This window comes from Centropristis striata, chromosome 17 (assembly GCF_030273125.1).
Source record: "Centropristis striata isolate RG_2023a ecotype Rhode Island chromosome 17, C.striata_1.0, whole genome shotgun sequence".
NCBI classification, from domain to species: Eukaryota; Metazoa; Chordata; class Actinopteri; order Perciformes; family Serranidae; genus Centropristis; species Centropristis striata.
Genome location: NC_081533.1, coordinates 10,661,145 through 10,684,342, shown reverse-complemented (window position 1 = coordinate 10,684,342; position 23,198 = coordinate 10,661,145). Strand labels below are relative to the sequence as shown.

The window sequence follows — 23,198 nt, the reverse complement described above, 5'->3', positions numbered from 1 at the left end:
AACAAATTTACTTTTTAAATATTGTATTCAGGACAGCAGTGCAGTTAAAATATAATGTTATTTTACTGTAAATTAATTAAAGACAGTTGTCATTTCTGTGGCTGTGAATGCATCATTTTCACAATCTGAAATGCTGTGAGAAAACTTGCAAGTCACTGACTGCTGGTGGTTGAATGAAGACTGTTGCTGCGCCTGCTGTGGTCCAGTTAAACACCCACTAATTCCTCATCATTATTAGTCGTATTTCTTCTTATCATTGCTACTTCTACACACACTTCTGCTGTCATTTTATATTCACTGCTACTATTACTGCTACCATTAGTCCTATTCCTTCTATTATTACTGCTACTATTACTGTTACCATTTGTCCATAGTCTAACTATTGTCTATTTACCAGCACCATAACTACTATTATAAGTCACAGACTTCATTGTTTAGTGTTATTATTGTTGTCATTGTTCATCTCTCTCCCCCTCCCAATCTCTCAAAGTATTTTCTCATAGTATTTAAAACAAAGACTTTCTCCACCTTGTCTCATATCTACAGGTGAACAAGCACCTTATCAGAGGAAGTATGTGTTTTGCTTCAGATGTGTAGGTTTTGACCATATATCATATCATAATTAATACGGAGAGTGTTAGAAGCACGATAAGGATGTTCTTTACATGATACAGAGATATGTACACATCTCAAGACAGGCAATATTGTTGCATGAGCAAGAGAAACATAAAATAAATAAAATACTGTCACAGGAAGGTATGCTGATGGGAATATATGATTAAATTCAGAGGATTAATGTATTTGATATGTGCCAAATGTTTTCTGTGTAAAAGGGAAGGAAGTGAAAACTTAGAAGAGGAAGTTATTTTAATAAGTCTGGTCGATGCAGAGGTGTCACACATTTCTCAGAAGCAAAGAAACAGTCAGTTGGCCGTAGATGTGAAGATGGGACACACTTTGCTTGGTGTGCTGGGCTTTTTCTGTGAGTACATCTCTGTTTAAAATGATAAAATAGTTTCCATTGATTAGACTTTTTTTTATGCCTCAGGTTATTATATATATATTTGATCATTCCTGTCAGTTTGTAAATGTCTGATGAAGTTTTAAACTTTATTTTAGCGCTGAATATTCTCTTCTACTGCGGACATGCTCAAGGTAATTATGCTGTTTCCTTTTTTCTTTTAGTGTATTTTTTGTGTAAGATGAAGCTCCAACTGTGTCACTTTTCACCACAACCTCTTTCTGTGTGTTCTGTTCTGTCAAAGATATTTCACTCTGTGCATCTTGTGTTGGTTTCTAGACGTTTTGCTGACCATTGAGCCAAACTGGTCCACTGTATTTACTGGAGAGTCTGTTACCTTTATGTGTGACACGAGGGGAGAAAAAGGTGACAACTGGTTTTACTCGATCTACAGGGGTGATGATGAATTTATCTCAAACAACGACAGGGAGAATCATACAGTAAAACTTCAATATACAGGCTTCAGCGGTGAATACCAGTGCCGTGCTCACATTAGGGGCTCCATAAAAGCAAGTAACAAAGTCTCTCTAACTGTATCAGGTAAGTGATCAACATTTATTTATTCATGAGTCATGTTGATAAAATCCCCTGTTTGGCAAAGTGTTAATATATAAAATGTAAAAATGTTGTTTGACTTTATTGTAATGATTTTATTCAGCTGTATTACTGTAACACTGTTTTGAGTCATTATTATCACTTAATCATGACTAAAGAGGAAGCTGTTCATGTCAAGGCGTTTACATCGTGATGAGAAGGATTCAGCAAAAACAATCAGCATTTCATCCTTGGTGAAAAATTAATATAGAACCAAACTATTAAGACATATCAAACCTATTTATATATTTCTAGTAGAAGCAATTTTTCATTCTAAGTAGGGCTTGACAATTAATCAACACAATAAGGAGAGATGCAATATTCAAATCATTGGAAGATGCAATGTAAAGTATTAATATTAAGGGAAAAATTGTTGCGAAATAAATTCTAATTTAAATATTGCGGTGCTGCAACATGTCTATATTTTGTCAAAAGAGATGCAAAAATATGCAAAAAATATAATATATATATTTTTTTAAATTAGAAAACTGATGGAAAAAAATTACCATTCTCTCCTTATCGCAATATCAGTTGAAAAAAAATCACAATTAGACATTTTATTCCAAATCTTGCAGCCCTGCTTCCAGGTGATAATATGAATGTAGCAAACACAACAGGGTGAGTTTGAAGAAATGTATTTATTCATTACTGAGTCAGTCAGAGTGACTTCAGCAGCTTCTTCTGTCAAACAACTTATGTTAATGTTACTTTAACATAACAATGGTTGTAATTAATGATCTGTTCATTTAATCTAGTAAAACAAGATACAACCTGTGTTCTACAGACAAAGATGTGATCCTGGAAACTCCTGCGTCCTCTCTGTTTGAAGGAGAATCAGTGACTCTGGGCTGTCGGCATCGTGACCCAACAAAGAATAAGAACGCTGTTTTCTACAAAGACGGATCTGCTGTTGAAATGGACACAAACCTTCAGTCACAGATGATGAAAAACACAGTTCAAGTGATATCAGACAGGAGCTCAAGTTACATGTGTAAATTTGGGGATGAAGAATCTGAACCGATAAAACTGACAACGGAACGTAAGTAGTTTTCTTTAAAATCACTTTAATCCAGTTTAGTAAAATCAACCAACATGAGTTAAGAAATTATTTAAAAAAAATAAGGAATGACCATTCATTTCAAAGTTTTACTTGAAGAAAACTGACTTAATTTTATATTCACAGTATGATGTGTAATTTTTTTGTATTTTTACAAAAAGTAATTTACTTTTTTATGGTATTTGCATTTAATGTAAAACACAACAACAAACAAAGAAGAAAAATGGTGCAAAAAAAAATAGAGTAAACATCTGTAAAATAACTTTACTTCTCTACTTCAAAATAAATCTGAACTATCCCTTTAAAGTAGAAAAAAACTCTCAATTGATTCTTTCTGTCTGTATGTTTTCCAGTCCTAGTTGCTTCTATGTGACTATGGGACATTATAACTTCAGCGCTCTAAAAATAAGTTGAATAAACAAACCTAGCTGCTATTGATTTTAGTTTATTAGACAGGTTTAAAAATGATTTGATATTTTCTGTATTTTCTTCAATTAGTTTTAGCACTATGAAGAATACTGGCTGAGATTATGTTGTTCATCTTTCAAACTGGATAATAATAATAATTTTATGTTTTTGTTTTAAATTCAAACAGCACAACCAAAGGTCCATCTGATGGATATTCCAGCAGAGGGTAATGTGACTCTGAGCTGCTCTGTGACATCATCATCATCATCTGGTTGGAAATTCTTCTGGTACAAAGGAGAGAAAACCTCTGAACCTCTGACCAAACAAGATGCTGTTCTCCTCTCATCTGGACAAATCACCGTCTCAAGAGGAGGAGTCTACTGGTGCAGAGGAGGAAGAGGAGAGCCACTTTACTACACAGAGTACAGCCACTCAGTCGGTAAAGTAGTAACTGACTATTTGGCAAAACATGTTTTACACAATGCTGAAAAAAATACTTGTACACATGTACAAAAGTGTTAAGTTTGATGTGTAACCTTTTTCTCTTGTATTTGTGTCCTCTTGAACCATGAACAGTCACTAACAGGGCTGTTGTGTCCCTGCAACCCAACTGGCCTGAGATATACTCTGGAGAGACGATCACACTTACATGTGAAATTGAGGACGGAGGAGACACTGAGTGGGAGTATGAATGGAGAACAAGCAGCTCAACCACACCTCCAAAAACAAGAGAATACACATTTAAACCATCAAGCAGTGAATACTACTGGTGTATGGGTATCATAAAAGGTAGAGAGTCTACAACAAAGCTGAGTGATCGTTTCACATTGACACCATCTTCCAGTAAGTCATAATTTATATTTTAATGAATAAAAATAAATAAATATTAGTTTGGTAACTTTAAAAAGAAAAACAAGTAGGATACAAGCAGCACATGTAACCAACAGTTCATCATAACATGTCTTCTTTCTGTGAAATCACTTTCCACCAGATAAACCTGAACCTGTCCTCACTGTGTCTCCATCATGGCTGAGTCCTGGAGACTCAGTGACTCTGAACTGCAGAGTTAAACATCCATCAGCAGGATGGAGGTTCTCCTGGTATAAGGCTGTTCCCAAACCATCAGACAACTCCTACAGCTATGAGCTGCTACCTGACAGCACCACTGGGACTGAACAGGATTCTTACATCGTTCATGGACAAACACACACAGCAGGATATGTGTGCAGAGCTGGAAGAGGAGATCCAGTTTATCACACTGATAACAGTCAACCTCAGTTTGTCTGGTCTGGAGGTAGGTTTGATTTGACTTTTTAATGCTGACAGTATAAATGTATTATTCTCTTCTGTTGTACTGGACTGAATTTTCTTCTGACCCCCTTTCTTTCTGACATTTAATTTGTTGTGCTCATCTGTTCTAACCCTTTAGTCCTCACACACAAACATACACACCTTTATACACTCGCTGTGATACAATGTTGTACAATTTAGAACTGTTTAACCATCAGCAATGAAGATGGTTAAATCTACAATTAATTACTGATTAAAACACAATAAACCAAAACAGTTCTTTCAATTATGGATTTTAAATTTCATTATATATATATATATATATATATATATATATATATATATATATATATTGGTGTGATCATTTGTTTCTATACACAAATAAATAAAACAATGAAAATTTTGTTTCTTCTCAGATTTTGGTTCCTCAGCGTCTCTCACAGTGAGTCCTGACAGAGTGCAACACTTCACCTCTGACTCTGTGTCACTGAGCTGTGAGGGAAACTCTACTGAGTGGAGAGTGAGGAGGTTTACTGATGGCGACCTGTCAGACTGCTCCACCTGGGGGACAATGACTGGATCCACATGCAAAGTGGATAAATACTGGCTAAGTGGAGTTTACTGGTGTGAATCTGGAACAGGAGAGTTCAGCAATGCCATCAACATCACCATTGAGTGTGAGTTTTCTTTCATTTCAAGTTTTTCAACATTCTGTGATATATTTTATAAAAAAAGGAAAGATGAATTTACAGTTTGACACATTCACATTTTCAATACACAAGCCAAGTTACAAGTACTTGCATAGATACTGTATGTGTCTGTAAAAGAAAAAATAACTTTCATAATTTAGATATATATATATAAAAAATTCACCTTTTGTAAGTAAACTTGCACCAGCTGATATTTCTGACCAGAATGTAATATTTTTATATCTTTCTACAGACGGTCATATCATCCTGCTGAGTCCTGTCCGTCCTGTGACTGAAGGACGTTCTGTCACTCTCGGCTGCAAGCTGAAGACACAAAATGATATTTATAATGTGGTTTTCTATAAAAATGGCAAAATCGTCCAAAATGACACCAGAGGAGAGCTGAATATCTTTGCAGCGTCAAAGTCTGATGAGGGCTTTTATAACTGTAAAGGAGATAATTCATCACAAGGCTGGAGTGTGACGTCACCAGAGAGCTGGATGTCAGTAAAATGTGAGTATGATTTAAAACAGTTTCTTTATTGTAAGCAGTGTCGCATTCTGAATTAGAGAACTTTAAACAAATTAGTAGTTTGCTTAGTTTAATGTGTGTTTGTGTATAAGAAATAATGTTCTACATTTGTGTATACAGAGGGGTGAAATGGGTCAGAATGATCCAGAAGGCTTCAGGCCCCATATGCTGACAGATTCACTGTTTTTGTGTCTTTTATCTGAGCTAGACCAGAGAATATTTCTTTAAAACAACAACTTCCTTTTATATGCATCGTGTGTCTGCAACCGGTCATATAGTAATTTAGGACGCAGTCTAACTTTGTGTTCTCTGATTCATTTTGCATGCAGTTAACACACAATTAATAATTTTGTTTTAATGAAAACTTTACTTTGCTCCTGGAGTTTTCCACCACTGAAAATTTACTGAAAATCAGACAGAACTGCAGGCTGTTTACACAGAGCAGAGAGGAGAGGACAGGAGAGGCTGTAAAAATTAAAATAGTTCAATATGTAGCATGTGGAGAGCCCAATTTTCCCCCTAATATACATATATATATAATATTAAATATATATATATATATATATATATATATATACACTGTATATATTTAGAGGTATGCCATAATAACTGTGTTATTCTGCACAAAAGACATTTTTGACTTTTCCCCAAATGTGCTGATTCCATCATAGCCACAGGACTATATCACTATATATGATATATTTTATTTGTATTTTATATTTTGCATGTGAGTGTATATGCAGGTTGCTGTATATATGTTAGGACGGTCATTGTGTCTTGTGTTTTTGCCTTGACTTTTTTTTGTAAAGTGCACAATTTGTTTGAGAAGAGTGTCATATGAATAAATATTAATATAGATTATTTATTACAGCGTCCAGGCCTGAAAACAACCCTCCATTTCCTGTGCTGTTGGTTGTTGGGCTGGTTGGTGGAGTTTTACTGATTATTCTCCTGCTGCTGTTTCTGTTGCTGTGTTGCTGCAGAAAGTCAAAAGGTGAGATCTTTTCCTTCAGATTTATTTTAATGTTTACATGTAGTTCAGTAAAAATAAATCAATATCATTGTAAAACCAAGTAACAGCCTGTGTCTTTTGTTACAGACTCCTGCTTTAACAGGTTGGTGCAACAATCACTTCTTATTCTAGACATGACAGCAGCACATGTTCCTGTTAAATCCACTTTATTTATTACATGTTTTTTTTTGCCCAGCAGGTCTCAGAGATCCAATCAGAGCCCTGCTACAGACCAGGATGGATCTCACTACGCTTCACTTTCACATGGTAATACATATTCATTTTACTCGACTCTGAGACTAAAATTTCTACTTCTGATTATCTGAGGGATTAAAATGATTGATTTAACTTTGACTTGATCTGCACGACTCTTTAGGTGATCTTTGCCTCTATGACACAATCAGAAGACCTGAAGAACCTGAAAATGGTAGAGTATATACTAGAATAAGACTATTAAGTGATTGACTGACGGTGACCTTAAGTTTAAAACATTCCTGGATTTTAAATGAATCAAGGGAAATTGATACTGTGGGCTGCACTTGTGTCACTACTACACAGACTCTGGCTCCAAAAGATGGCAGCACCTGTATCCAGGATATTTTGGCTTCACTGTTGTACAGTCTGCGGTTTGAAAACTAACATCTACCGTCTTAAATCAGCCTCCTCAGCCCCTCCCTGCCTTTTTCTGAGCCCCTTGCCAAATTTTTGCATTTTCCAAAATTTGGCAGTAGGTGCAGCTACACTTTAAGACTGGAGCTATACTTGCTGTTAAACTATTTAGCGTGCATTGTTCACATACTTGCCTGTGTACAATGTGTGTTACTGGAGTTTTCACCTAGAGGACACTCTGGGGAAATAAGACTGTATAGAAATACTGGATTGGCAGGATATAAATAACAAACATGGCAACACTCTAGGTAGTTACTTTATGTAAAGATACTAGAAAAGAAGCTTCTATCAGCAAGTACATCTGCAGCCTGACACGACCACTCAGATAGAGCTATCTAACACAAGTTCTTTATAACTTTTGAGATTTTTTTATGCATGCAGCATGTTGCTTTACAGACACGTTTGATTAATTAAAAATTACTTTCTACTGATAATTAAAAGATGGCACATTTAAGTCTTGTCTCAAATGAACTTGTTGGCACCACAATATAACGTTATATTCAAAAATATTAATGGATAAAATGTCATAAAGTACCCTTAATTAGTGGAGTTTTACTGATTATTCTCCTGCTGCTGTTTCTGTTGCTGTGTTGCAACAGAAAGTCAAAGGGTGAGATCTTTTCCTTCAGATATTGGATTTTATTCTAATGTTTACATGAACTGTAGTTAAAAATATTGTTATTAAATTAAATAACAACCTGTGTCTTTTCTTACAGACTCTATATATATTAACAGGTTGGTGCAACAATCACTTCTTATTCTAGACATGACAGCAGCACATGTTCCTGTTAAATCCACTTTATTTATTACATGTTTTTTTTCGCCCAGCAGGTCTCAGAGATCCAATCAGAGCCCTGCTACAGACCAGGATGGATCTCACTACGCTTCACTTTCACATGGTAATACATATTAATTTTACTAGACTCTGAGACTAAAATTTCTACTTAAGAAATTTCTACTTTTGGTTATCTGAGGGATTAAAATGATTAATTTAACTTTGACTTGATCTTCACGACTCTTTAGGTGATCTTTGCCTCTATGACACAATCAGAAGACCTGAATAACCTGAAAAAGGTAGAGTATATACTAGAATAAGACTATTAAGTGATTAACTGGTGATGCTTTCAATGAATCAAGGGAGCTGAGAGGCTTTTGTAGGCCAGAAGAAATGTCTTTTCCTGAATTCATCTGATCCTTGTAGCACCGTATCATGTAATAATTTCCTGATAATGTAATAAAGCCTGAAAATGTAATAAAATTTGCACTTAACTCAATCGAAAATGCAAATAAACCCAATATTGTAATAAAATATCCCGACTGATATTGTAACAACATTTTTACCGATAATGTAATACCTTTTAACGTTAATGGGAATTTATTACATTTTCAGGATTGAACATGTTTTGTTGGTTTGTTATTGTTTTCATGAGTGATTTGTTGGAAATCTGTGAAGAGGAACGTTTAGGGAAGAGTTACCTGGCTCTCCAGTGCTGCTCAGAAGCTTATCTGAGCTGGAATTCTATCAGGATATTTTATTACATTATTGGTGAAGTTATTACATTATTGGGTTTTATTACATTTTCCATCTAGTTAAGTGCAAATTTTGTTACATTTTCGGGTGTTATTACATTATCAGGAAATTATTACAGAGTGCTACAATCCTTCCAGAAGAAAAACAAACAAGAGGAGAGAAATCACAACATACAAAATACTTTGCAATAACAATTAATAGTGATAATAAAAGTAAATAGTTTTTATTTGGCGCTGTGCCACTTGCCACAGTGTATTTCTATAACGTGGTACTGCTAATTTAAATCTGTTTTTTGAGCTGTAAACTAATTAATACAACTACTGCTTGACATTTCTGACAAAATGTATTAAATGTGCCTGTGTAGAATGTGTGTTACTGGAGCTTTCCACTAGAGGGCACAGTCAGACCGTATAGAAAATACAGGCTTTAGGATGTAAACAGCAAACAAGGCAACACTCCAGGAAGTTACTAAATATTAAAGAATATTGCTGTAAAATGTCAAAATTCTGAAATAACTGATAATTACTTTTTTCTTTGGCTTTCTTTCAGATCAATAAAGTTATCTGAGCAGACAAAACCAATCGAACAGATGACGGATAAAAAAAACATCCTTCTTTGAACAGTTTTTGCAGCTTTTTTGTAATTATTACCTGCACTTTTGCTATTATTTACAGTGTTTTGTAGTTAACCCAGCAGTTCATTCAAAGGAAATGCATCATATGGCTTTAATATTCTTTTATATTAGTTAAAAAATGCTATATCATGTGAAATATATGTCATGTAATGTAAAATGTTTGTATTGAGTGTTTATATTCTGTATTCATTTGTTTTGTAGATAACGTTAAATAGAGGCTGATTTAAAAAAGCAGCAAAAAGAGTCTGAAGTTTAAATTATTAGAGCTTCAGCACCCTATAAAGTTAGCATCTCTTCTATTTTTGATAACAAACCTTTACTAGTTTATTGCATTTACTGTTATCAGACAACATTTTTCTCTGTCTTTTTCAAAATGGTTTGATAGAAACTGTAATATAGTTTCACCTGGATTTAGTTTTATGTTTTGTTATGTTTTGACTATTTTAAGCATCAATAAAGTTGTTATAGTACGAAGCTAAGCAGTGTTTTTATTTGCCATTTCTTTCTCTAAATAAAGCCTAAAGCTTAAAATGTAAACAATTGCAAAGAAAGCTATATCTATGATGAGATATTGCTATCAGTCTAACTGTTTAGCATTATGGCAGCAGAGACGGGCAACAGGATGTAGTTGGAAAACTTTTTCAGATTTCCATATCTTACATGCATTACAATAATAAGAATCAGGCTGAAAATTAGTGAAATTGCCCTTTAAAATACTTACTGTGACTTAAAGCTGCCACCACCCACCCTCAAACATCAGTAGAATTGATTAGATTGAACTTTATTGTCACTGAACAAAGTAACAGCTACTTGGACAACAAAATGCAAAATATAGGCCACCTACAGTAATGCCAATAAATTAGTATAGGAGTACGAGTTGTTACTGTTTTGCTCGCCACTATTCACTTTATATCAATTTATTGTTGTTGTTTTATCACCTGGTTCTTCCTGTATGCTCTCCCTTTCCCTTTCTCCTTCTTCATCTTTCTCTCTTTCCCTTGGCACTGACGACAGACCATTTCCTACATTTTTAGTTATTTTGTGTCTTTTTTCTGTCATTTTGTGTCTTTTTTTAAGTAATTTAGGTTTTTTTCTGTCATTTTGTGTGATTTTTTTAAAAGTTATTTTGTGTATTTTTTGGTCATTTTGTGTATTTTTTGTATTTTTCTTCTGTCATTTTGTGTCTTTTTTGTAATTTTGTGACTTTTTTGGTAATTTTGGGTCCTTTTTAGTTATTTAGTGTCCTTTTTAGTTATTTTGTCTTTTTTTCATCATTTTGTGTCTTTTTTTCTGTCATTTTGTGTCTTTTTTAAGTAATTTAGGTTTTTTTGGTCATTTTGTGTCTTTTTTTTGGGTCATTTTGTGTCTTTTTCTGCCATTTTGTGTCTTTTAGTTTTGTAATTTAGTTTTTTTTCAGTTTTTTTTTGGTCATTTTGATACTGCCTCCAGCGGCCCCCAGGTAATTTGAGTTTGAGACCCCTGCTCTAAAGTAACGATAAACTTTACCAACAGAGACACAAGTACGCACTTCACAGGTACGCAGTTAATTTGGGTTAGGGTTCTGTTCTGCCATTTCTGTCGCACTGCTCCTTTTGTTTAATAAACGACAGCTCCAGGCAGTTTGACTGTAGCTGCTCTAATGTCGCTAACGAAGCTATCCGGGCTAACCGAACTAATGCTGGGCTTACACCAAACGATTTTCCCAGTCCCAGACTAAAAACTGAAAGTCTTTAGTAAATCTAGGAGTCTTACTGGAGTCACAGCGCTCCCGTCATCCCGATCGTTAAGTGTAAGGTAGTAATCTGCGCTGTTTCATATCAGTCTTTTCCTAGTCTTTGGTTTGCGATCATATCAAACGTGGTTGATATTATCGCAAGTCGCAGTGACGGAACACAATCAACAACCAATAGATGAGCAGACCGGCCAGTAAAACCACTTCGACAGGAAAAAGTTACATCACAATAATGTTAGTAAACTCAAGCCTAAATACAAATATAGAGATGTAATATATTTACGGCCACAAGCGGGATTTTGGGGGCGCTGTTTCATAGTAAAGAGAATAGTAAGCAGACCCAGTTAAAATGTATAAATAAATGTATACATAAATAAGTAATAAATAATTGATGATTAATGTGTGATTAACTAAATGAAAGTTGATAGAGCTGATAAGTATAATTTATTAAACAAATAAATAAAATATAATTAAATAGGACATAAATGTATATCATGAATTATTTTCAAAATTTTCCTTTCCTTTATTCTTCCTTATCTATTCTTCTTGTCTATTTTTACTGTAAAATAGTCAACTTTTCATGTCAGAAAAACAGAAACCCTTTTTCAGCTTTGTGAGGGGCATTTTGTGGCGTCTTCTTTTCTTTTTTTTTTCCAACACAAACCTAGCCTGGCTAACACCAAATGAGGGCTAGTCTGGCAACGAGCAATGGATTTCTCCGTAGAGGAGGTGTGGTTTACGATCCTCCAGAGCCGTTTATTGGACGCTTAGAATGTCTATCAAAAGCGTCTGTAGGTAGCTCTTAGCCAATCAGATCAGTTATACCAGATGACGTAGTAGAGCAACAGAAATGGATGTTTGTTGTGTGTGTGTCTGTGAGAGAGTGTTGTTTGCTGCTTTGCTTCTCCAGTTCTCGCTTTCTGCAAGATTATTTATTTTCACGCTTTATTCCCCCTCATGTCATTCAGCCACACACATCCACTGATTTTATGGGCAATAAACAAGCTGCTGCGGGTCTCTCGGCGGCCCCGCTGTCCGCGGTAGCGAGGCTATTAGCCGCTAGCGGCGCTAATAGCCGCTAGCGACGCTAATAGCCCCGCTACCATAACGCCGGTGATCTCAGCGGAGCCGCCAAGAGACCTTTCGCCTTTCAACTTTCGCTCTAAACTATTTAAAACATCATCTACAGTTAAAGAGAGTTTCGCGTCTGCAGCTGCCATGTCGGATCCGGAAAACTACAAGCTTCCAAGTGCCGAGTAGTACGCGTCATCGTCTTGCCGTCCCTCCCCGCTCTGTGATTGGATCCCTAAAACAGGGCTAAGAATCCTTCCTGGTTTCCAGACTGGATGGAGGTTCGAAATTAAATTTGAGCGCGCAAGGCAGTCTGGGTATACCCAGGCTAACACAAACATTGCATGGTAGGTAAAAAATGCTAAAACAATCTAGTTGTAGTCTTGTAAATAGTGACCCTGCAAGATTCACAGTCTTTGTAGGATCTCAGTCTGAGACTAGGCTGGGACTAAAAACTCTAAACACTTGTCTTTAGATGTGAGCAGGTGTGAGCTGATAGTCTTGCAGGAGTCTTTCCAAATCTTTTCAAAGTCTTCTGGTGTATAGGGAGCATTAGTTGATTCACAACACTACCACTAAAGGATTCTCACTCGCGTGTGTGTCGCGCTGGATGCCGGTCGGCCAGCGGAGCGGTGCAGAGGGAGCGCGTGAGAGGAGGATGATACCATTTGCGAAGCGGGGGTGTTTTCATTTTCATCCTTAACATATACATTTAAACCACAAACTACGGAGTTTGTTTTGGACATCATTTAAGTTTTTCAAAGACGAACAAAAATTTTAGAATAACAACATTTCTTACTCCAAGTTTTAGGGGTGCTGAGCTCACCCCTAAAAATGGGCTAGCCTCGCCCATGGTGGTCAGCACGGCCCAGGTTGCAGAAACAGGCTGAACACGGAAGCTAATCAATGTAGTGCTGCAGCTAAAAAAAGAAGTACCACCATCAGTTAAAGTGTACGCTATAGTTAGAATATTTACACTGCTTTATCTTGCCATCAAACAGCCCATTGTGACAGGAAACTGAGGCCATCTATGCTCTCTTTAAAAACACTATTGACAGATTTGACTTCACAGACTGCAGCAGTTGGTGGTCTATCACTGCCTGGACTGGTTTTTTGTTATTGTGTGACTTTTTTTCAGCTCTTTGCAAAAAACAGTGTGAAAGAAGAAAAATTACCTTAAAAAACAACATAAGAGAAGCAATTATAATCTATTTCTAAGAATATCTCTCCTTCCTTCCCGTTTCTACAGAGCTCACACTATTTGAATTACTATGAAATGTTCACTTCCAGCTCAGGGGATGCTCAAGCAAGTTAAATGGAGTTGTGTACATGGTACAAACTTAAAAATAGTGAGTAAATAGTCATTTTGACACATCATATCAAAGAGAAAAAAACAACAAGAAGATGCCACAGCTACATTTTAAGTGTCAGTATTATATTTATATAAGTCCTGCTGTTGTTACAGTGCTGTTGGAGGATTTAGGCTTTACCTACTTTGTCATTCTTGGTCTGACCTTTATTGCCACTGTTAACCCTATAAAGCCAAGTGTATCATATTAGATACAGTTATTTTTGAGACCTCTACATCATCAAAAACCTGATGTAAACATGTGTTGAAGATAAACAAACTGAGCAACAAATTGCACAAAAATACAAGATGTAGCAAAAATGATATGCAGGTTATTGCTGCGTTAAAAAACTTCATATCAGTGTATGATGTTGTGTTATATGGAAAAAATATGTATTTTGCATGGTTGAGGAAAAAGGAAAAGTCAAAGTCTTAATAGGTTAAAAATGTTAGGGTTTATATGTTTTTGTTAGTTCGAGAAAAACAAACTGTGAGCAACAAAATGCACAAAAAGACCTGATCTATCAAATATGATACAGATTAGAATTCATATATGCAATTTATTTATTTCTTAAAATTCGTCAGCAGGTTAATAAGCACTCAGTTTTTTACAAAAATTGAATTTTCTGGCAATTATTTCATGGTTCAGGCTTTATAGGGTTAATGTGAACATACAGTACATCACATTTTCATCTAAAAACAGCACAAATGTCAGCAGTCATTTGTAAAATAAGCATCTCAAAGCCTCTGATATCAGCCTTAAGTAATGTTCTCTATCATTTAATAATTTCTACGTGTCAACTTTTTATGATCTGCAGTAAAATTGTTTAATGGCTTTGTTAGATGGATATAAAAAGTGTCATTTACATATCGTCTGCATAGTGATACTGTTACTTACATGGATAAATTGATTAGTGGCAGAAAATCCACAGAGACACACTTACAAAGCCTACCAATAGATGTCATAGCCATTAAAACTCTATTCAATGATAAGACTGTGGTTTTGACTGCATATAACTACCTCAAACACAGAAAAGAGGAAATGGAAAGTTTCATCTATTTCGCAATGTTTGACATCATGATCATTCAGGTTTTGAATGTGATCAACAGTAAAACACATTAAGAAAGTAGTGATGTAACGAAAACACACCTGTCAAGTTTTGGATTAGAAAATAAGGGAAATTTTCCGGGGCCCGTCGCAAGCAGTCCCACCACCCCAACCAAGCTCCAGTATCCCTTACATTTTAAGACAGGTGAACAAGAAAGCTAAAATCACCACTTGTCAACCACTTATAAACTACTATTGGCTTTATGCACAGCTGCACTACTTCCTGAACTTCAGCCAGCTCCTTTGTTTCCTGTCTGCCATTATTGGACAAACTGATTAATCCAGGTGTGCCTGACCTCAGTTGTCACAACAACAATAATCAGATACACCTGGATTAATCAGTTTGTTAGAACCCTATGGGTGACGTCACGGTGACTACGTCCATTATTTATTTAAAAGATATTTTCGGGGTATTTTATAGCTTTCTTGATAGAGAGATATTCAGAGTGAAAGGGGAAGACAGAGGGAAAGTGCTCCAAGCCGGATTTGAACCCGGGCCGCCCGCTCACAAGGATTGAGCCTCTATTTATATGTGCACCATGTTCATTATTTATACAGTCTGGTTGTCACTCATCTGACGTCACACACTAACCTCGTGACAGCTGCCACCTCCAGTACCTGTCGTAGGCTACTGCGGGTGGCAGTTATCGCGAGGCTAGTGACAGAGCTCAGACTGGGAATGTTTGGGTTTTTTTTTACTCCGCCCTGGCCTGGTTAAAATACGGGAGATTTACAGGAAAATACTAATACAGGAGGATGGCAGGAAAGAAGGGTAAAATACGGGACTTTCCTGGCCAAAACGGGATACTTGACAGGTATGAACCAAAATGTAGAGACTTTTCAAACTTAAAGAGCTACTGTGCCATTTTTTTACTAGCAGTGTGTTACCCAGACCCTCATTTCAGCTACCGGACTAACAGAATAACACAATCTACCGGAGGGTTGGGGATAACACAGAGATGGTTCAAAAACATAAAAACAAAGTAGCTCTCTTGTAATATAACTTTTACATTCCTGTAATCTGTTCGTGGCTATGACTTTTTACTGTGCTACTGTTGATATAGACAAGCTTGACTAGAGATTAGGAATCTGGCTTGTAACCAGAGGGTCGCTGGTTTGAGTTTTTATTTCCCCATTGTGGGACTAATAAGGGAAATTTAATATTAAATAGATAAAATACACAACATACAATACTAGACAACATCTGGAAGATTAAAGAATTCATTTGTAAGACACTTAATGCATTTCAGTAAGTATTTTTAAAGCCATTATTCTGATTTTCATCCGAGTGGGAAATAGAAATGTGCCGTAACAGAATCTTGATTCATATTTGATCCCTTGGTGTGTTTGGCTTGACAGGCCTGTAGACTGGATGCAGCAGGATAAACCAGCAAACAATCAGAGCAGTGAAACATGTGATACGTGACTTTTTAAAAGTTTCCAGCCGATCTAGCTGTGGGCGAGCCAATCACGACGTGGGCGAGCCCATCACTGGTGGCTGGCTCGCCCACGGCTAGATCGGCTGGAAATCTGAGTGGAAATGAGATCAGATGTATCTGAGAGAGCAATTTAAACATTGGCTCAGCAGATTTTTCTTTTTTTACAAGTTTTTATCGAAGCTACATCGCTAAAAAAGAAAAAAAGCATGACTAAAAGCTTCTCTAAAATTATCGAAGATGATAAAGCAAATTAAACAGGTTGATGAAAGACAATTTAGAACGAAAAAGGTTTATTTATGAGAGAAGAAGTGAACAAACTAAAAAATGTTAAGGCATATGTTCTATTTCCTATAAATAATCTGTTGGATTGACTGTACAAAAAATGCTGAATATTTGTTTAGCAGAGCTGCACAAAATGATAATATAAAAGCTGCAATAACTACAATGTAGTTTATATGTTGTCATCCATTCCATCCGGTTTAAAAAACAGTTTCTCTATTGATCTGTAAAACAAACAAACAAAGGAAAGAGGGATTTAGAATTATTTAAGAATCATTGTTTTATGACCCATTTATAACCCATTTTAGCCCTCTGTAAAATAAATTGTTAAACTTATGTCTTGGATGGATAAAGAACTGTGGACAGGATGAGCAGGAAGTAGATGTTGACTTTACTTGCCTTTCTCTGCGTTCATTTTGGTGTGTACCTGGGCATACGTCAGGTTATCATCTAAAACACAAGCCACATTTCAGGTTTTATTTCTACATTTATATATTAATTAATGTATCCATATGCAGAATAGACACAAATTAAATGTAGCATGTTTGTTTCATGACTCACATTAGTGACAGATACTTAAATGCATAAATTGAAAATTAAATACAATTTTAGAAAGTTTAAATGCTCTAATGAACTCTAGGATTTGTCTGTTGGTGACACTGGCGACTCTTAGTGTTAGCATGAAGAAATGACACTGTGGCAGGCAGCACAGCACCAAAACAACTTAAGGTGAGTCTTGTATTGACTGTACCTGCAGCTGATGCCATCTCCACAGTCGAGTAAAGAGCGTTCTGGTGGGCTTCATCATCCTTCCCTGTTAGGAACATCACATGAATGCTTCAAAAGACAATCTTGTACTTGTTCAGGCCCTGCATATCAACTATTGCATGTCATTTTTAATGGTTAAAATGAAGTACTCACTCATGTTTTTAAGTTCAATCACAGAATAGGTTGCATCCCTGGATTTATCTAAAATATAGATTTTTTTAAAAATTATGTTGTTATTGTACATTTTGTTTGAATTCTTAATTCTAGTGTTAAAAACAAAGTATATACTGTACCATTTTCAGTTTCATGTGTGTCTTTGATTGATTCATAGTGGCAAACATCACCTACAGTCATGAAAAGGTCATATTAAAACTTTTAATTACATTGTATAGATTCCACATTTTCTGAGACTGATAACCAGAAATGGAAGTGTGAGTTTTAGATGAACAGATAAATCATTAAAATTAGGATCAAGATTACTGCTGGGATTCCACAGCTACATTTTAAGTTTCAGAATTATATTATATGTTACAGTGCCGTTGGAGGATTTAGGCTTTACCTACTTTGTCATTCATGGTCTGACCTTTATTGCCACTGTTAATGTGAACATACAGTACATTACATTTTCATCTAAAAACAGCACAAATGTCAGCAGTCGTTTGTAAAATAAGCATCTCAAAGCCTCTGATATAAGCCTTAAGTTATGTTCTCTATCATATAATCATTTCTACATTTCAACTTTTTATGATCTGCAGTAAAATTGTTTCATGGCTTTGTTAGATGGATATAAAAAAGGGTCATTTACATATCTTCTGCATAGTGATACTGTTACTTACATGGATAAATTGATTAATGGAAAATGCATCTACGTATGTGTTGCTGCATTATTCACTAATGTTTATAAGTTCAACCACAGAATAGGTTGCATCCCTGGATTTATCTAAAATATAGATTTTTTTTAATCATTATTAAATTAAGGAATTGTACATTTCGTTTAAATGCTTCATTCTAGTGTTAAAAACAAAGTATATACTGTACCATTTTCAGTTTCATGTGTGTCTTTGATTGATTCATAGTGGCAAACATCACCTACAGTCATGAAAAGTTCATATTAAAACGTTTAATTACATTGTATAGATTCCACATTTTCTGAGACTGATAACCAGAAATGGAAGTGTGAGTTTTAGAGTAACAGATAAGTCATTAAAATTAGGATCAGGATTACTGCTGACCTTGAAGAGTAGAGGCACATCCTGTGTGTTGAGATCCATCCTGGTCTGTAGCAGGGCTCTGATTGGATCTCTGAGACCTGATGGACCCAAAACATGTAATAAATAAAGTGGATTTAACAAGGAACATGTGCTGCTGTCATGTCTAGAATAAGAAGTGATTGTTGCACCAACCTGTTAAAGCAGGAGTCTGTAACAAAAGACACATGCTGTTACTTGGTTTTATAACAATATTGATTTATTTTACTAAAGTACATGTAAACATTAAAATAAATCCAATATCTGAACGAAAAGATCTCACCTTTTGACTTCCTGTAGCAACACAGCAACAGAAACAGCAGCAGGAGAATAATCAGTAAAACTCCACCAACCAGCCCAACAACCAACAGCACAGGAAATGGAGGGTTGTTTTCAGGCCTGGACGCTGCTGTAATAAATAATCTATATTAATATTTATTTATATGACACTCTTCACAAACAAATTGTGTACTTTACACAAAGGCAAGGTAACATCAAACCTCAGTAACAAAATTCTTATAGCAAGAGAGAATGACCCGTCCTGAAATATATAAAAATAAAATATATAAGTCCTGCAGCTCTATGAAATCACAAAATGTCTTTTGTGCAGTTATAATGACAATCTAAAAATAAAAACATTGGGGGGGGAAATGGTTCTCCACATGTTATACATATTGAATTTTACAAACTCTCCTGTCCTCTCCTCTCTGGTCTGTGTAAACAGCCTGCAGTTCTGTCTGATTTTCAGTGAATATTCACTGGTGGAAAATTACAGGAGCAAAGTTAATTTTACGTTAAAGCAAAATTAATTGTGTGTTTACTGAATGCAAAATTAATCAGAGCACACAAAGCTAGACTGAGTCCTAAATTACCATATGACCGGTTGTAGACATGCGATGCATAGAAAAATGAGTTGTTGGGTTTTTTTAAGGAAGTCTGGTGCAGTTCTTCCTCCACATTAAATGCATTGCACTTCCAGCAAACTTCACAAATGACAATGAGGGCAGAACAGCATCACTGATGAGTTTTAAAAAAATATTCTCTGGTCTAGCTCAGATAAAAGACACAAAAACAGTGAATCTGTCAGCATATGGGGCCTGAAGCCTTCTGGATCATTCTGACCCATTTCACCCCTCTGTATACACTAATGTAGAACATTATTTCTCATACACAAACACACATTAAACTAAGCAAACTACTAATTTGTTTAAAGTTTTCTAATTCAGACTGCGACACTGCTTACAAAAAAAAAGAAACTGTTTTAAATCATACTCACATTTTACTGACATCCAGCCCTCTAGTGACGTCACACTCCACCAACCTTGTGATGAATTATCTCCTTTACAGTTATAAAAGCCTTCATCAGACTTTGACACTGCAGAGATAATCAGCTCTCCTCTGTTGTCATTTTGGATGATTTTGCCATTTTTATAGAAAACCACATTATAAATATCATTTTGTGTCTTCAGCTTGCAGCCGAGAGTGACAGAACGTCCTTCAGTCACAGGACGGACAGGACTCAGCAGGATGATATTCTCGTCTGTAGAAAAATCAAAAAATATTACAGATCCTCAGAAATATCAGCTGGTTTACATACAAAAGGTGAATATTTTATATATATACTATAAAATGTATTTTTTTCTTTTACAGACATACAGTATCTATGCAAATACTTGTAACTTGGCTTGTGTATTTAAAACGTGAATGTGTCCAACTGTTAATTATTTTTTATGTATCACAGGATGTTAAAAAAAAACTTGAATTGACAGAAAACTCACATGTGAGGGTGATGTTGACGGCATTGCTGAACTCTCCTGTTCCAGATTCACACCAGTACACTCCACTTGACAAGTATTTATCCACTTTGCATGTGGATCCAGTCATTGTCCCCCAGATGGAGCAGTCTAACAGGTAGCCATCAGTAAACCTCTTCACTCTCCACTCAGTAGAGTTTCCCTCACAGCTCAGTGACACAGAGTCAGAGATGAAGTGTTGCACTCTGTCAGGACTCACTGTGAGAGACGCTGAGGAACCAAAATCTGAAAAGAACAACATTTTTATTTTTTTATTGTGTTTTAATCATTTAATTGTGTAAAGAAACATAGGATCATATATATGTATATATATATATATATATATATATATATATATATGTGTGTGTATATATGTATATATATATATATATATATATATATATATATATATATATGTATATATATATATATATATACGTACATATATATAGTGAAATAAAAAAAATCCATAATTGAAACAACATTGTGGATTTAACCATCTTCATTGCTGATGCTTAAACGGTTCTAAATTTTGTATGTTGTCTAATGTGTGTATGTATGTAAGGACTAAAGGGTTGGAACAGATTTGCACACCAAATTAAATGTAAAAAACAAAGGGGGTCTGAAGAAAATTCAGTCCATTACAGCAGAAGAGAATAATAATAATTATACTGTCAGCATTAAAAAGTCAAATCAAACCTACCTCCAGACCAGACAAACTGAGGTTTACTGTTATCAGTGTGATAAACTGGATCTCCTCTTCCAGCTCTGCACACATATCCTGCTGTGTGTGTTTGTCCATGAACGATGTAAGAATCCTGTTCAGTCCCAGTGGTGCTGTCAGGTAGCAGCTCATAGCTGTAGGAGTTGTCTGATGGTTTGGGAACAGCCTTATACCAGGAGAACCTCCATCCTGCTGATGGATGTTTAACTCTGCAGTTCAGAGTCACTAAGTCTCCAGGACTCAGCCATGATGGAGACACAGTGAGGACAGGTTCAGGTTTATCTGGTGGAAAGTGATTTCACAGAATGAAGACATGTTATGATGAACTGTTGCTGCTTGTATCCTACTTTTTCATATAAATGAAACCAAAGTAGTATTATAAATATTTTTTTAAAATTCAGCAAAATATAAATTATGACTTACTGGAAGATGGTGTCAATGTGAAACGATCACTCAGCTTTGTTGAAGACTCTCCACCTTTTATTACACCCATACACCAGAAGTCTTCTCTGCGTGATGGTTTAAATGTGTATTCTCTTGTTTTTGGAGGTGTGGTTGAGCTGCTTGTTCTCCATTCATACTCCCACTCAGTGTCTCCTCCGTCCTCAATTTCACATGTAAGTGTGATCGTCTCTCCAGAGTATATCTCAGGCCAGTTGGGTTGCAGGGACACAACAGCCCTGTTAGTGACTGTTCATGGTTCAAGAGGACACAAATACAAGAGAAAAAGGTTACACACCAAACTAAATGCTTTTGGTGATAGTTCTTATACTCTTTTTATTACTTTTTTTTTAATTTTTTTTTATTGCATTGTGTAAAACATATTTATATACATGATGGAGACACAGTGAGGACAGGTTCAGGTTCTGTTGGAAAATAGTGGATCAAAGTCATCCTGCACAAACTTCATTCATTAATTCATTCATTCATTCTCCTAACTGCTTATTCGCACTCGGGTCATGGGGGGCTTTGAATTCAAAACAAGAAAAAAAAAGATTATTATTGTCCACTTTGAAAGATAATAAAACGAACAACATTATCTCATCCAGTATTGTTTATAGTGCTAAAACTACCTGTAAAAAATAATACAGAAAATATTGAATCACCCCGCAAACAGTGTGGATAAGTGGTTAAGAATAATGAACCAATGATTATTTAATCACTTTTAAGTCTGTCTAATAAACTAAAATCAATAGTAACTAGGTTTGTGTTTTAACTTATCTGCCACTGATGTTGTTTGATTTTACTAAACTGGATTAAAGTGATTTTAAAGAAAACTACTTACGTTCCGTTGTCAGTTTTATCGGTTCAGATTCTTCATCCCCAAATTTACACATGTAAATTGAGCTCCTGTCTGATTTCACTTGAACTGTGTTTTTCATCATCTGTGACTGAAGGTTTGTGTCCATTTCAACAGCAGATCCGTCTTTGTAGAAAACAGCGTTCTTATTCTTTGTTGGGTCACGATGCCGACAGCCCAGAGTCACTGATTCTCCTTCAAACAGAGAGGACGCAGGAGTTTCCAGGATCACATCTTTGTCTGTAGAACACAGGTTGTATCTTGTTTTACTAAATTAAATGAACAGTTCATTAATTACAACAATTGTAATGTTAAAGTAACATTAACATAAGTTGTTTGACAGAAGAAGCTGCTGAAGTCACTCTGACTGACTCAGTAATGAATAAATACATTTCTTCAAACTCACCCTGCTGTGTTTGCTACATTCATATTTTCCAAGATTTGGAAAAAAAAGTCTAGTTGCGATCATTCCCATTGATATTGCGATAAGGAGAGAATGGTAATTTTTCTAATTTTCATTAAAAACCTGAACTCTGAAACCCACCATGCTTCAGAATTGAAAGATCGCCAAAAAAATAAAGCTTATCGTAAAAAGAAATTGTAAAAAAAACAAAAAACATTCACTATCCTCTTATTCTAAATTTCCGTCAGTTCTTGAAGAGATCATAGGTTACGAAGGTTTGTGTTAGAAAAAGCAACCAAAAATAAAGTGTCTGTAATAACTAGATGCTGTTAAAAACATTAAATTCTGCTCCTCCTCAGTGACTATATATATATATATATATATATATATATATATATATACTAACGTCATCTATGTAATTCTGCACAAAAGATATTTTAGAGTTGTTCACACTTCTATTCATGATTGTTTTGATTCCATAGAGCTGCAGGACTAATAGATTTTATATATTGCAGTGAAATACAAGGCCACTGTGAGTGAAATGTAAAA

At 35.4% G+C, this 23,198-nt stretch overlaps 2 protein-coding genes and 1 long non-coding RNA gene across 3 annotated transcripts; 1 reads left to right on the top strand and 2 right to left on the bottom strand.

The window, feature by feature from the left end:
* The first annotated feature begins 937 nt into the window (after positions 1 to 937).
* Positions 938 to 9,807, top strand: LOC131989707 (Fc receptor-like protein 3). The gene is made up of 17 exons (XM_059355015.1): positions 938 to 982; positions 1,120 to 1,155; positions 1,301 to 1,561; positions 2,400 to 2,654; positions 3,268 to 3,519; positions 3,657 to 3,923; positions 4,072 to 4,374; positions 4,787 to 5,047; positions 5,313 to 5,573; positions 6,463 to 6,585; positions 6,691 to 6,706; positions 6,803 to 6,870; positions 6,980 to 7,030; positions 7,989 to 8,007; positions 8,104 to 8,171; positions 8,296 to 8,346; positions 9,353 to 9,807. Exons 1-16 carry the CDS (start codon positions 946 to 948, stop codon positions 8,334 to 8,336), a joined length of 2,319 nt encoding a protein of 772 aa, XP_059210998.1. The 5' UTR covers positions 938 to 945; the 3' UTR covers positions 8,337 to 8,346; positions 9,353 to 9,807.
* Positions 9,808 to 16,813: 7,006 nt separating this feature from the next.
* LOC131989715 (uncharacterized) lies at positions 16,814 to 17,384 on the bottom strand. The gene is made up of 3 exons (XR_009395979.1): positions 17,336 to 17,384; positions 17,166 to 17,228; positions 16,814 to 16,864 (listed from the first exon to the last, which is right to left on the bottom strand). It is a non-coding gene; the product is annotated as an uncharacterized LOC131989715 (long non-coding RNA).
* A 1,204-nt stretch (positions 17,385 to 18,588) lies between these two features.
* Positions 18,589 to 22,283, bottom strand: LOC131990167 (uncharacterized). Its single transcript, XM_059355566.1, has 7 exons — positions 22,232 to 22,283; positions 21,370 to 21,636; positions 20,926 to 21,228; positions 20,208 to 20,468; positions 19,706 to 19,969; positions 18,700 to 18,838; positions 18,589 to 18,601 (listed from the first exon to the last, which is right to left on the bottom strand). Exons 1-7 carry the CDS (start codon positions 22,281 to 22,283, stop codon positions 18,589 to 18,591), a joined length of 1,299 nt encoding a protein of 432 aa, XP_059211549.1.
* Between the last annotated feature and the right edge of the window lie 915 nt (positions 22,284 to 23,198).